Source organism: Scyliorhinus torazame, chromosome 9 (assembly GCF_047496885.1).
Source record: "Scyliorhinus torazame isolate Kashiwa2021f chromosome 9, sScyTor2.1, whole genome shotgun sequence".
Classification (NCBI taxonomy): Eukaryota; Metazoa; Chordata; class Chondrichthyes; order Carcharhiniformes; family Scyliorhinidae; genus Scyliorhinus; species Scyliorhinus torazame.
The window spans coordinates 82,514,890-82,529,549 of NC_092715.1; the positions used below are offsets into that span (position 1 = coordinate 82,514,890).

At 50.0% G+C, this 14,660-nt stretch overlaps 1 protein-coding gene across 3 annotated transcripts in view; it reads right to left on the reverse strand.

Moving 5' to 3' along the window:
* The window catches only part of LOC140429354 (hyaluronan and proteoglycan link protein 1-like), a 176,769-nt gene that overhangs the window by 87,059 nt on the left and 75,050 nt on the right, over positions 1 to 14,660 (reverse strand). For 2 of the 3 annotated variants that reach the window (XM_072516220.1, XM_072516217.1), the window contains exon 2: positions 11,002 to 11,134. In XM_072516220.1, the coding sequence (XP_072372321.1) occupies positions 11,002 to 11,110 (109 nt within the window). In that variant the 5' untranslated portion in view covers positions 11,111 to 11,134. Of the gene's footprint in view, positions 1 to 11,001; positions 11,135 to 11,690; positions 11,804 to 14,660 lie in introns of those variants that run through there. The other variant, XM_072516219.1, reaches the window with a different exon arrangement.

The window sequence follows — 14,660 nt, forward strand, 5'->3', positions numbered from 1 at the left end:
CGCAGCAGGCGGTATTGGTGTGGTTCCACCGCTTGGTGGACGTGGAGTGTGTCCTAAGATGGGCAAAAAAGGAGCAAAGCAGCAGGTGGGAGAATGCAGAGGTCCGTATATACCAGGACTGGAGCGCGGAGGTGACCAAGAAGAGGGCCGGGTACAATCGGGCGAAGGCGGTTCTGCATCGGACGGGGGTGAAATTTGGGATGCTGCAGCCGGCGCGACTGTGGGTCACGTTTAAGGACCGGCACCATTACTTTGAGATGCCGGAGGAGGCGTGGACCTTTATTCAGGCCGAAAAGTTGGACACAGACTGAGGGTCGGTTGTGAGGGGATGTCGCGGGGGGGGCTACTGTGGTTACTGTGTTTTGGGGGATGTTCTGTTCTGTTCTGTACTGTTTCCTTGGGTGCTGGGTGGGGTAGGGTGAAATGGTTCGAAGTGGGGGTTTTGTGGGCGTGTAGGCATCGGTGGTTGGAAAGACGGGGCCCCATTGGGGGGAGGGGAGATGGGAGGCCCCAGGTGGGGGAGCTGGGATTAGGCCACAAAAGGGAGCTGCGCCAGAGAGGGCGGGGCCAGTTTGATGGAAAGCGCGTGCTTTTTCCTGCGCTAGGGAAGGAAGGGGGCGGGGCTGGGTGGAAGGGCGGTGTTGGAGAGGAGCGCCCGCTGATGGGCAGGGGGGGAGAGACTACCACACTGGGGGGTCGATGGAGCGGCGGGAGTGGCCGGGGTCAGCAGGAGTCAGCTGACGTCCGGGAGTGCTATGGGGGGAGCAACGCAGCTAGGGGGGGACCTAGCTGGGGGAGGGCGGGGGGGGGGGGGGGGTGGGGGGGTAGGGGGGAGTGGGGGAGGGGGGAACTGGTTTGCTGCTGCATTGGCCAAAGGGGAGCTGGAGCTCGGAGAGCGAGTCGGGGCGGGGGTCTGCCGCTGGGGGGAATGGAGAGTGCGGGAGGCGCGGGCATGTGGCTGGCTTAGAAAAGGGGATGGCCTAACCGGCGGGGGGGGGGGGGGGGGGGGGGGGGGGCGGGGGGGGGGGGGGGGGGTGCGGGAAGCCCTCTGATCCGGCTGATAACTTGGAATGTGGCCGGTCAAGAGGGCCCGTGTTCGCGCACCTGAAGGGACTGAAGGCAGATGTGGTTAAGCTCCAGGAGAGACATTTGAGGGTGGCAGATCAGGTTAAGCTGAGAAATGGGTGGGTAGGGCAGGTTTTTACACTCGGGGTTGGACGCAAAGAATCGAGGGGTGGCGATTTTGGTGGGGAAGCGGGTGTCATTTGAGGCGCTGAACATCGTGGCAGTCAATGAAGGTAGGTATGTGATGGTGAGTGATAAGCTGCAGGGGGTGCGGGTGGTATTGGTGAATGTATATGCCCCGAATTGGGACGATGCCGGATTTATTCGGCGTATGTTGGGCCGGATTCCAGACCTGGAGGCAGGGAGCTTGATAATGGGGGGGGGACTTTAACACGGTACTGGATCCAGCATTGGACCGCTCCAGGTCCAGGACGGGTAAGAGGCCGGCGGCGGCCAAGGTGCTGAGGGGGTTTATGGACCAGATGGGAGGAGTGGACCCATGGAGGTTTGTCAGGCCAGGGGCCAGGAAATTTTCTTTTTTTCCCACGTCCATAAAACCTACTCCCGGATAGACTTCTTCACTATGAACAGGGCACTAATCCCGAGGCTGGAGGACACGGAGTATTCAGCCATAGCCATCTCAGACCATGCCCCGCATTGGGTGGAGCTGGAGCTAGGGGAGGAGAGGGACCAGCGCCCGCTGTGCCACCTGGATGTGGGCTTGCTGGAGGAAGAGGATGTGAGCGGGCGGATCTGGGGGTGCATTGAAAGCTATCTAGAGGCTAACGATAATGGGGAGGTGCAGGTGGGGGTGATCTGGGAGGTTATTAGGGGAGAGCTAATCCCCACTAGGGCCCACAAGGAGAGGAAGGAGAGGAGAGAGAGGGAGAGATTGGTGGGGGAGATTTTAAGGGTGGATAGGAGGTATGCAGAGGTCCCCGAGGAGGGCCTACTCAAGGGGCGATGAAGCCTCCAGGCCTAGTTCGACCTGTTGACCACCAAGAAGGCAGAGGTGCAGTGGAGGAAAGCGCAAGGGGTGGTGTATGAGTACGGGGAGAAGGCTAGCCAGATGTTGGCACACCAGCTTCGGAAGCGGGTGGCAGCGAAGGAGATTGGGGGAGTTAGGGGGGAACACGGTGCAGAGTGCGGTGGGAATAAATGGGGTATTTAGAGACTTTTATGAGGGGCTGTATAGGTCTGAGCCCCCGACGGAGGAGGGGGGATGCATCGATTTTTGGATCGGCTAAGGTTCCCGAGTGTGGAGGAGGAGCAGGTGGCTGGGCTTGGGGCACCAGTAGGGCTGGAGGAGCTGACTAAGGGGATGGGGAGTATGCAGGCGGGGAAGGCACCGGGGCTAGATGGGTTCCCGGTGGAATTTTACCGGAAGTACATGGACCTGCTGGGCCCTCTACTAGTGAGGGCTTTCAATGAGGCGAGGGAGGGGGGGACCTTGCCCCCGACAATGTCCAGGGCGCTGATCTCGCTGATCTTGAAGCGGGCCAAGGACCCGTTACAGTGTGGGTCGTATAGGCCAATCTCGCTCCTCAACGTGGACGCGAAGCTATTAGCGAAGGTGTTGGCTACCAGAATTGAGGACTGTGTCCCGGGGGTGATTCACGAGGACCAGACAGGTTTTGTGAAGGGAAGGCAGCTGAATACCAATGTGCGGAGGCTCCTTAGCGTAATCATGGTGCCTGCAGTGGAGGGGGAAGCGGAGATAGTGGCGGCGATGGACGCGGAGAAGGCCTTCGATACGGTGGAGTGGGGGTACCTGTGGGAAGTGTTGAGGAGGTTTGGGTTCGGGGAGGGGTTCATTAGTTGGGTTAGGCTACTTTACGAAGTCCTGGTGGCGAGTGTGGCCACGAATCTGCGGAGGACGGAAAACTTTCGGCTGTACCGGGGGACGAGGCAGGGGTGCCCCCTATCCCCCTTGCTATTTGCATTGGCAATTGAGCCTTTGGCTATGGCTTTAAGGGAGTCCAGGAACTGGAGGGGGCTGGTCGGGGGGGGGGGGGGGGGGGGCGGGGAACACCGGGTATCGTTGTATGCCAATGACCTGTTACTGTACGCGGTGGACCCAGTGGGGGGGATGCCGGAGGTGATGCGGATCCTCAGGGAGTTTGGGGATTTTTCCGGGTATAAGCTCAACGTGGGGAAGAATAAGCTCTTCATGGTACACCCAGGGGACCAGGGAAGGGGGATAGACGAGCTTCCATTGAAGAGGGCGGAAAGGAGTTTTTGGTACCTGGGGATCCAAGTGGCCAGGAGCTGGGGGGCCCTACACAAGCTCAACTTGACACGACTGGTGGAGCAGGTGGAGGAGGAGTTTAAAAGGTGGGATATGCTGCCACTCTCCCTGGCAGATAGGGTGCAGTCGGTGAAAGTGACGGTGCTCCCGAGGTTCCTTTTTGTATTCCAGTGCCTCCCCATCCTGATCCCTAAGGCCTTTTTTAAGCAGGTCAGCAGGAGCATCATGGGATTCGTGTGGGCGAAAAAGACCCCGAGGGTGAGAAGGGTGTTTCTGGAACGGAGTAGGGACAGAGGAGGGTTAGCGTTGCCTAATCTGTGTGGGTACTACTGGGCTGCCAATGGGGCGATGATACGCAAATGGGTAATGGAGGGGGCGGCGTGGAAGAGGCTGGAGATGGCGTCCTGTGTGGGCATGAGTTTGAGAGCGCTGGTGACAGCACCGCTGCCACTCCCGCCGACTAGGTACATCACGTGTCCGGTGGTGGCGGCAACTTTGAAAATTTGGGGGCAGTGGAGATGCCACAGGGGTGAGGTAGAGGCTTTGGTTTAGTCCCCGATCCAAGAGAACCATCGGTTCATCCCGGGAAGAATGGATGGAGGGTTCCTGAGCTGGCACAGGGCAGGAATTAGAAGGATGGGGGACCTGTTTTTAGATGGGACGTTTGCGAGCCTTGGGGTGTTGGAGGAAAAATTTGGGCTTTCCCCCGGAAATGCCTTCAGGTACATGCAGGTAAGGGCGTTTGTAAGACGGCAGGTGAGGGAGTTCCCGCTGCTTCCAGCACGTAGGATCCAGGATAGGGTGCTCTCGGGGTTGTGGGTTGGAGAAGGCAAGGTCTTGGTGATCTACCAGGAGATGCAGGAGGAGGAGGAAACCTCGGTGGGGGAGGTAAAGAGTAAATGGGAGGAGGAGCTTGGGGAGGAGATAGATGAGGGTCTGTGGGTTGATGCCCTGGGTAGGGTTCATTCTTCCTCCTCTTGCGCCAAGCTTAGCCTGATACAATTTAAGGTTCTTCACAGAGCACATATGACAGGGGCGATGCTGAGCAGGTTCTTTGGGGTGGAAGACAGGTGTGTGAGGTGCTCGGGGAGCCCAGCAAATCACGCCCATATGTTCTGGGCGTGCCCAGCGCTGGATGGGTTCTGGAGGGACGTTGTGAGGACGGTGTCTAAGTCGGTGAACACCCGGGTTAAGCCAAGCTGGGGGTTAGCACTATTTGGTATCGGACGAGCCGGGAGTGCAGGAGGCGAAAGAGGCCAGTATTCTAGCCTTTGCGTCCCTGGTAGCCCGGCGGAGGATTTTGCTACAGTGGAAAGATGCGAGGCCACCAAGCGTGGAAGCCTGGATCAGCGACATAGCAGGATTCATTAAATTGGAGAGGGTAAAATTTGCCTTGAGAGGGTCTGTGCAAAGGTTCTTCAGGCAGTGGCAACCGTTCCTCGACTTTATAGCGGAGCGTTAGGAAGTGGACAGTAGCAGCAACCCGGGAGGGGAGGGGGTTGGGGGGGGGGGAGGGGGGGTGTACTTTGTGTTTACTACTGTGTTTATGTAGTTGTAAGATGTTTATTGATGGGTTCTTTGTTTTTCTTTTTTCTGTCGGGGGGGGGGGGGGGGTTTGTTGAAAATATGAAAACATTTGAATAAAAATATTTTTTTTAAAAGAAGAAGCTGCCATTCAATAGAGCTGCCAGCTTTGATTGGTCAGCAGCTCTTGCTAAGCATGGCTTCTGCCCCTGGGGCCTTTGATCCTAGGGAGGTGCCACTGCTGTCCAGTCGAAAAGTGGCACAGTAGCACAGTGGTTAGCACTGTTGCTTCACAGCACCAGGGACCCGGGATCAATTCCCTGCTTGTGTCACTGTCAGTGCGGATTCTGCACGTTCTCCCTGTGTCTGTGCCGGTTTCCTCCCACAAGATCTGAAGTACATGCTTGTTAGGTGAATTGGACATCCTGAATTCTCCCTCAGTGTGCCTGAACAGGCACTGTAGTTTGGCTACTAGGGCTTTTTTCACAGTAATTTCATTGCAGTGTTAATGTAAGCCTACTTGTGACACTAATAAAGATTATTATTAAGTGCATGAGTGGTCATCCATCAGCAAGTGAGACCCTCATTACCTCCATTAAATCCGACCCATTAGCTCTGCTTTGCTGCTCCTTGGAACAGGACCTTCCAAACACACGGTCACTACCACCTAGTACGACAAGGGTATCAGATGTAGGGGAACAACACCATTTGGAAGTTCCCCTCTCAGCCACTCACCATCCATATTTTTCGCCATTCGCTCACTGTTGCTCGGTAAAATCCTGGAACTCCCTCCCTAACAGCACTGTGGACTGCATCGGTTCAAGAAGGCAGCTCACCACCACCTTCTCAGCGGCAATTAGCAATGGGCAACAAATGCTGGCCCAACCAGGGACGTTCACAACCCTTGAATGAATTTTAAAAAGATGCTGCCTGACCTTCTGATTAGTTTCAGCCTTTTGCAGCTCCCTATAAATGCTGGATCCAAGCCTTGTGACATTTCAACCAAAAAAATGGAATATTGTACAGCGTACAGAAATGAAAATCAATCGTGGCAAAAGGAAATAGAATGGCTATTGGTAATATTGCCAAAATTGTCAAAACAAAATAGAGAGCAAAAAGCAACAGAAATTCAGTGCTGGCTATTCACCGGACAGGAATGACTCTCAGCAACAAACAAAATATGACCTTTGTCTTGTAAAGCCATTAGTTGATTGTGAACACCACTTTTCCGAAAACTATTAGGAACGTTTCTTGCAAGGTTTCTGTGATCATTAACCAATGATTTTCAACATAATGTTTGCAGATCCTTATGAACAAGCAATTCACAAATCTTGGCTGCAAGTTCTGAGATTTGGGGCAGGATTTTCCACTTGGGAGAGTTGACACCGGGTCTGAATTGTGTGTGATTCGCGTTTCCATTGAGGGCACTATTCGGTAAATGAGTCAGGATATGCAATTGCGGCAATACTCTGCCGGCACAAATTCCCGGCCCAGCGGGCATTCTAACTGCTGGGGCAGGAGTTAGCGCTATAGAACCTGGCAGCTGGAACTGTTTTTAAGTACTCCACTTACCACACACTCACTGCTGCCACAAAGGTGGCTCACAGAAGACCTACCCCCTGGGGCCGGGAGTATGAGGTCAACCCACAGCTCCATGCCAGTGAGGAGCAGAGTGACAGCCTCTTCCCCAGTATAGGCTACAGAATCAAACCTGCCCTCGAGAACACCACCTGGGAGGTGTTAGCAGGGGCAGTTAGCACTGCCAACCTCACCAGGAGGAGACAGCTCATGATCCAGAGGGGTGAGGGTGACTGGTCATGTCTCTGCCCTGAGAGGAGCAGAGAACCAGGGAGTTCTCCGAAGGCCATGGTGCAGATGTTGTTGGTTGGGGTGTGCTCTGCTGATCCCCTGCTCTACTGAGGAATGCCAATATGTGGATGGGCCCCCAATTGAGCTTGGCTATGCCCATCCCCCTGATAATACAGCTGGGATATGAGGGTGTCCAGAGGCCTTCTGAGTATTCATAGGACACAGGCAGCACTCACCAGTGTGAGCAGCTAGGAGACTGTAAGTAGCACCAAAGAGGTGCATTTAGAAGACAGACTGCAGCAATAGCAGTCTGAGCCAGGCCACTGCGACTCCGAGAAGGGCACCCCAGTCCACAGACTTGGCACAGATTCTCTCCCCGCTACTGCCCCAGGCTCGGGAAACCAACCCCTAGCAAGCCCAACAGTTTTCAAGACTTTTTCAGTGTTTTCTTAGCCGCCTGCTACCCCTCTGCAGCCATGGCACCCAGGCCCTGATTATCAATACTTGCACTATTTCATGTCCACAAGGCATCAGCCTAAGAGGGTTGGAGCATCGTGGAACGATAGAGCATACTGTGCCCAAGCCGTTAATGATATTGAAATCCATGCAAATGATGGTTTCATATGATTCCGCCGGCACGGGGCACAAACTTTTATATTGCCGCCAGCGAGGGACTGGAGCATGGCATCAGAATTGTTGATTTTTCAATTTCATGCAATTCTCCACCCGATCGCGATTCGCGCTTCTGGCGTTGCGAAGCGGATAATTCAGCCCTTAAACTTTAATACATGCGATTTGTCTTATTATTTGGTTGAGTAATTTAGATAAAGGTGAATTTCAAAACCAGCAGTCAAATCCTGACCACATCATTGAAGTTGAGAATCTAAGAAAATGCTGGTATTGATGCGTGACCTGGCATGTCACCTTTGTAGGGCCAATAGATAGCTTTTCTATTCTACTGGTTCAGGAATAGGCTAAAGATCACGGAAAGAATTGGCATTAAGGGGGATCTTTTATTTTTAGTTCTGCTAGATCACGGAAAGAATTGGGCATTTAAAATTTGTAAAGCATAAAAATAAAAAAAATAAAAATAATATCCTGAGGGGACTTGACAGGGTGGATGCTGAAAGGATGTTTCCCCTTGTGGGAGAGACTAGAACTAGAGGAACACAATTTAAAAATAAGGGGCGCGATTCTCCGACCCCCCACCGGGTTGGAGAATCGCCAGGGGCTGGCGTGAATCCTGCCCCCGCCTTGTCCCGAATTCTCCCCACCAGAGATTCGGCGGAGGCGGGAATCGCGCCGCGCCGGTCGGCGGGCCAACCCCCGGCGATTCTCCGGCCCGTGATGGACCGAAGTCCCGCCGCTGTCAACCCTCTCCTGCCGGAGTGGATTGAACCACCTTTTGAACGGCAGGACAAGGCGGCGCGGGCAGGCTCTGGGGTCCTGGGGGGGGCGCGGGGCGATCTGGCCCCGGGGGTGCCCCCACGGTGGCCTGGCCCGCGATCGGGGCCCACCGATCTGCCGGCGGGCCTGTGCCGTGCGGGCACTCTTTTTCTTCCGCCTTCGCCATGGTCTTCACTATGGCGGTGGCGGACGAGACCTCCTCCCCTGCGCATGCGCGGGGATGACGTTAGCAGCCGCTGACGCTCCCGCGCATGCGTCGCCCGGCGAAGACCTTTCGCCGCCAGCTGGCGTGGTGCCAAAGGCCTTTCCCGCCAGCCGGCGGAGCGGAAACCACTCCGGCGCGTGCCTAGCCCATCAAGGTGAGGGCTTGGCCCTTAAAGGTGCGGACGGGGCGGCCTGACGCCGGAGTGGTTCCCGCCACTCCATTACGCCGGAAACCCCCCGCCCCGCCGGGTAGAGGAGAATCCCGCCCAAGGAGTCTCCCATTTAAGACAGAAATGAGAAAAAATGTATTCCCTCAGGGGGTTGTGAATCTTTGGAACACTCTTCCCTGAGAACAGTGGAGGCAGGGTCACTGAATATTTTTAAGGCAGAGGTAGATAGATTCTTGACTAACAAGGAAGTTAAAGGTGATCCAGGGTAGGAGGAATGTGGAGCTGAGGTCACAATCATATCAGCCATGATGTTATGGAATAGTGGAGCAAGCGTGAAGGGCAGAATGACCTTCCCCTGCTCCTAATTCATATGTTCATATGTTAGGTCCTATGGGTTATCCTATGTAATTCACCAACATTCATTTCTCACCTAATAGCATTGGAAACCTGGCTAGTCCGCCATTCATCACATTTTTCATGTTCGGACTTGTGCAAAGTAGTTGCCATGTTTGTCTATTTGACAGCATATTATTTCAAAATATTTCATTCTATGCAAAACATTTTAGAGTGCATCTGGGAGATGTGATCAAATAGAATGATTCCTACAGGTAGGAGGGGAGCCAATATAACCCCACTATTCAAAAAGAGAGGTAGAAAAAAAAACAGGGACCTATAGTCCAGTGACCCTGATGTCAATAGTAGGGAAGTTGCTGGAGTCCATTATCAAGGATTTCATAGCACAGGATTTGGAAAGCAGTGGTATAATCAAAGTCAGCATGGACTGATGAAAGGGAAATCATGCTTGACAAATCTACCATAATTCTCTGAAGATGTAACTAGTAGATTTGACTAGGGAGAACCAGTGGATGTAGTTTATTTAGACTTTCAGAAGGCTTTTGACAAGGTCTCACATAGCAGATTACTATGTAAAGCTAACATTGGTAGTGTCTTGAGATGAATAGAAAGCTGGTTTGCAGACAGGAAGCGCAAAGTTGGAATAAATGGGTCTGATCCAATTGGCAGGCAGTGACTAGTGAGGTGCCGCAGGGATCTGCGCTAGGTCTCAACTGTTCACATTATATATTACTGCTTTGGATGAGGGAACTAAATGTATTATCTCCAGATTTGCAGAGGATGCAAAGTTGTGTGGGAGGGTGAGCTGTGTGGAGAATGCAGAGATGCTTCAGCGGGATTTGGACAGGCTGAATGAGTGGACACATGCATGGCAAATGCAGTATAATGTGGATAAATGTGAGGTTATCCACTTTGGTAGCAAAAATAGGAAGGCAGATTATTATTTGAATGGCTGTAAATTGGGAGAGGTGGATATTCAAAAGGACGTTGGTGTCCTCTTGCATCAGTGGTTGAAAGTAAGCGCGCAGATACAAGAAGGCAAATGGAAAGTTAGCCTTCATAGCAAGAGGATTTGAGTATAGGAATAGGAATGTTTTACTGCAATTGTGTAAGCTGTTGGTGAAGCCACATCTAGAGTATTTTGTGCAGTTTTGGTGCCCTTATCTGAGAAAGGATGTTCTTGCTATGGCAGGAGTGCAGCGAAGGTTTACCAGGCTGATTCCTGGGATGGCGGGGCTGTCATATGAAGAGAGACTAAATCGGTTCGGATTTTTTCACTGAGGTTTAGAAAAGTGAGAGGGGATCTCATAGAAACATACAAAATTCTAACAGGGTTAGACAGGGTAGATTCAGAAAAATTGTTCCCGATGGTGGGGGAGTCCAGAACTAGGGGTCATAGTTTGAGGATAAGGGGTAAACCTTTTAGGACTGAGGTGAGGAGAAATTGCTTCACCCAGAGTGGTGAATCTGTGGAATACACTACCACAGAATAACTGAGGCCAAATCATTGAGTGATTTCAAGAAGGAGTTAGATATAGCTTTTGGGGATAAAGGAATCAAGCGATATGGGGGGAATGGCGGAATCAGGATATTGAGTTTAATGATCAGCCATGATCACAATCAATGGCGGAGCAGGCTCAAAGGATCGAATGGCCTCCTCCTGCTTCTATTTTCTTTTTATGTTTCTTTGTAAATTACTATGTTTTTTACAGGAGGAGTTGATATAACCTCAGATTTTGGGAAACCTGCACATCCTTTGACTCTATGAAGTGCATAATTTCAAGGCCATGGTTTCCAGTGCTTATGAGACAGTCACAGAAGGAACAGCTGGTAAGAGAGATCAGCAACTGCCAGAAACTGAGAGACTGCTGTGGGGAAGGGAGGTGCTATATTAATTTGACAGAATATGCCAGTGAAGAATGAGGTGCAAGGGCTGTGCTGTTACCTGCTGGTTGTTACATGAAATGGATAAAAATGGAATGAAGGGTAATAATCAACTGTTTAAACAACTTACACACAATTGTATTTAATATACATTTTAGTGCAGATTAAGTGACAACATATAGTGAATAAATTAATGTATTTTCTATGTCTAATCTTTTAAACAGGATGTGTTAATTCACCTGGAATTATACATGATTTCAACAATACTCGAAGTGGACTAACCTAATAGACACTATAATTAAGAAAGATAGAAATACATTGCAGAGATCATCTTACCTGCAATATAGACTGTCCTGAAGTATTTTGGATCTGTGGAGTTCTGGCCAAAATCAGAATCAGCCCAGCAGCCGGACACCAGAACAAGTAACAGCAGAGGAGTCATCATTGTGGCTGCAGAAAATTCACTTCACTGTGGGAGTAACAAAAGGAATTTGGGTAAGTGAATAAATGAGCAGAGATTTCAGCAGCTGCAAACTGTCTTGAACACACTGCAGTCAAATACACAGAGTGATAATTATGCTAATCCTCAGTGGAATTTAAAGAAGATACAAATATTAATATTAGAATGTGTACTCTTATTACATTAAAATCCACTTCTTGTAACACAAGCAATTTTGTAGCAACATTGACCCGTACATTACTGAGGACAAATCAAGTACAGCCTTAAAATCAGTTTTTACATTATTTTAAACATTCAGGCCGTGGAGAGAAGTAAACACTGCCCTGTTTCTAACATTAGTTTGGGATAGTCATACAATATTTGCAATTTAATTTTGTTCATAATGTTTCAATTCTGGTAGAAAACAACTAGAGTTTCAAGAATGAATACGATAAATAAAGTACCAGATTACAACTCAACACTGCATTCAGGCATGTGCTCAGAACTGCAGGAAACACTTTGCAGTATTTTAGTTTTATCCTTCAAATAGAACTGGAACATGAACATCGAGGACAGATCAACTCACCGTCTCAAACATAGGCATCACTTGAAGTAGCAATATAGAAGAGAAGGTAGAAACTAGGTTAGAGTGGACAGTGCTATCACTGCAGTCGCACAGATTGATTTTTCATTCATTTCTAACGTAGAATGCTGACGCACAAACTCAGTGTGCCAGGTAGTGTGTCCGCAGTCAGCCGAGCTGCATGCAGCAGAATGGCACAACCAGGCTGAGAACAGTCAGAAGAGTCAAAATCTAACTGCCATAAGGAATAGATAATGACACAGAAAAATAGATTCTGCATGCTGCATTGCAACTAATTAGACTGCATAAAGCAGGGCACACTATATACGCATGCACATTTATACCTGTTCTTAAACATCAGTTATGTGTTATTTTTTCGTCACTGTTATTTTGCACCAAGCAAAAATTGTATGATAACTTGCAAACGTCCCAATATGTGTTGTAGTCCATATGGAGAGTGAAATTCCCCATCAAATGCATCACTGAAACCAATTATCCTTTCCTGCATTCACATTCACGGGTACCGTAGCATAGTGGATTAGTCATCCAGATGCCTGGATAAATGCTTCAAAACAATGGTTCACATCCCAACATCTGGGGCCATTTAAATTCTTTTAAAGAATAAATCAGAAATAAAATGCGACTTTCATTAATAATGATCATGATCCCATGGAATTGTTGTAAAAATCCATCTGTTCCACTTAATGCTCTCAGTGGATGGAAATCGGCCATCCTTACTCATGTGACTTCAAATCCATAGCAATGTGGCTGTATCTTAACTGCCCACCGGAATGGCCGAGCAAGCCACTCATTTGGATCAAACTGCCATTTAGAAAAACACCAGTGGTGTTGGCTGACTGCCATCTTCCCAAGGGAAAGGATGGGGAGTAAATGCTGGCTTTGCCAGTGAACAAAGAACAAGAACAAAGAAATGTACAGCACAGGAACAGGCCCTTCGGCCCTCAAAGCCCGTGCCAACCATGCTGCCCGACTAAACTACAATCTTCTACACTTCCTGGGTCCGTATCCCTCTATTCCCATCCTATTCATGTATTTGTCAAGATGCCCCTTAAATGTCACTATCGTCCCTGCTTCCACCACCTCCTCCGGTAGCGAGTTCCAGGCACCCACTACCCTCTGCGTAATAAACTTGCCTCGTACATCTACTCTAAACCTTGCCCCTCTCACCTTAAACCTATGCCCCCTAGTAATTGACCCCTCTACCCCGGGGAAAAGCCTCTGACTATCCACTCTGTCTATGCCCCTCATAATTTTGTAGACCTCTATCAGGTCGCCCCTCAACCTCCTTCGTTCCAGTGAGAACAAACCGAGTTTATTCAACCGCTCCTCATAGCTAATGCCCTCCATACCAGGCAACATTCTGGTAAATCTCTTCTGCACCCTCTCTAAAGCCTCCACATCCTTCTGGTAGTGTGGCGACCAGAATTGAACACTATACTCCAAGTGTGGCCTAACTAAGGTTCTATACAGCTGCAACATGACATGCCAATTCTTATACTCAATGCCCCGGCCAAGGAAGGCAAGCATGCCGTATGCCTTCTTGACTACCTTCTCCACCTGTGTTGCCCCTTTCAGTGGCCTGTGGACCTGTACTCCTAGATCTCTTTGACTTTCAATACTCTTGAGGGTTCTACCATTCACTGTATATTCCCTACCTGCATTAGACCTTCCAAAATGCATTACCTCACATTTGTCCGGATTAAACTCCATCTGCCATCTCTCCGCCCAAGTCTCCAAACAATCTAAATCCTGCTGTATCCTCTGACAGTCCTCATCGCTATCCGCAATTCCACCAACCTTTGTGTCGTCTGCAAACTTACTAATCAGACCAGTTACATTTTCCTCCAAATCATTTATATATACTACAAACAGCAAAGGTCCCAGCACTGATCCCTGTGGAACACCACTGGTCACAGCCCTCCAATTAGAAAAGCATCCTTCCATTGCTACTCTCTGCCTTCTGTGACCTAGCCAGTTCTGTATCCACCTTGCCAGCTCACCCCTGATCCCGTGTGACTTCACCTTTTGTACTAGTCTACCATGAGGGACCTTGTCAAAGGCCTTACTGAAGTCCATATAGACAACATCCACTGCCCTACCTGCATCAATCATCTTAGTGACCTCCTTGAAAAACTCTATCAAGTTAGTGAGACACGACCTCCCCTTCACAAAACCATGCTGCCTCTCACTAATACGTCCATTTGCTTCCAAATGGGAGTCGATCCTGTCTCGAAGAATTCTCTCCAGTAATTTCCCTACCACTGAAGTAAGGCTCACCGGCCTGTAGTTCACTGGATTATCCTTGCTACCCTTCTTAAACTGAGGAACAACATTGGCTATTCTCCAGTCCTCCCGGACATCACCTGAAGACAGTGAGGATCCAAAGATTTCTGTCAAGGCCTCAGCAATTTCCTCTCCAGCCTCCTTCAGTATTCTGGGGTAGATCCCATCAGGCCCTGGGGACTTATCTACCTTAATATTTTTTAAGACACCCAACACCTCGTCTTTTTGGATCTCAATGTGACCCTGGCTATCTACACACCCTTCTCCAGACTCAACATCTACCAATTTCTTCTCTTTGGTGAATACTGATGCAAAGTATTCCTTTAGTACCTCGCCCATTTCCTCTGGCTCCACACATAGATTCCCTTGCCTATGCTTCAGTGGGCCAACCCTTTCCCTGGCTACCCTCTTGCTTTTTATGTACGTGTAAAAAGCCTTGGGATTTTCCTTAACCCTATTTGCCAATGACTTTTCGTGACTCCTTCTAGCCCTCCTGACTCCTTGCTTAAGTTCCTTCCTACTTTCCTTATATTCCACACAGGCTTCGTCTGTTCCCAGCCTTTTAGCCCTGACAAATGCCTCCTTTTTCTTTTTGACGAGGCCTACAGTATCTCTCATTATCCAAGGTTCCCGAAAATTGCCGTATTTATCCTTCTTCCTCACAGGAAC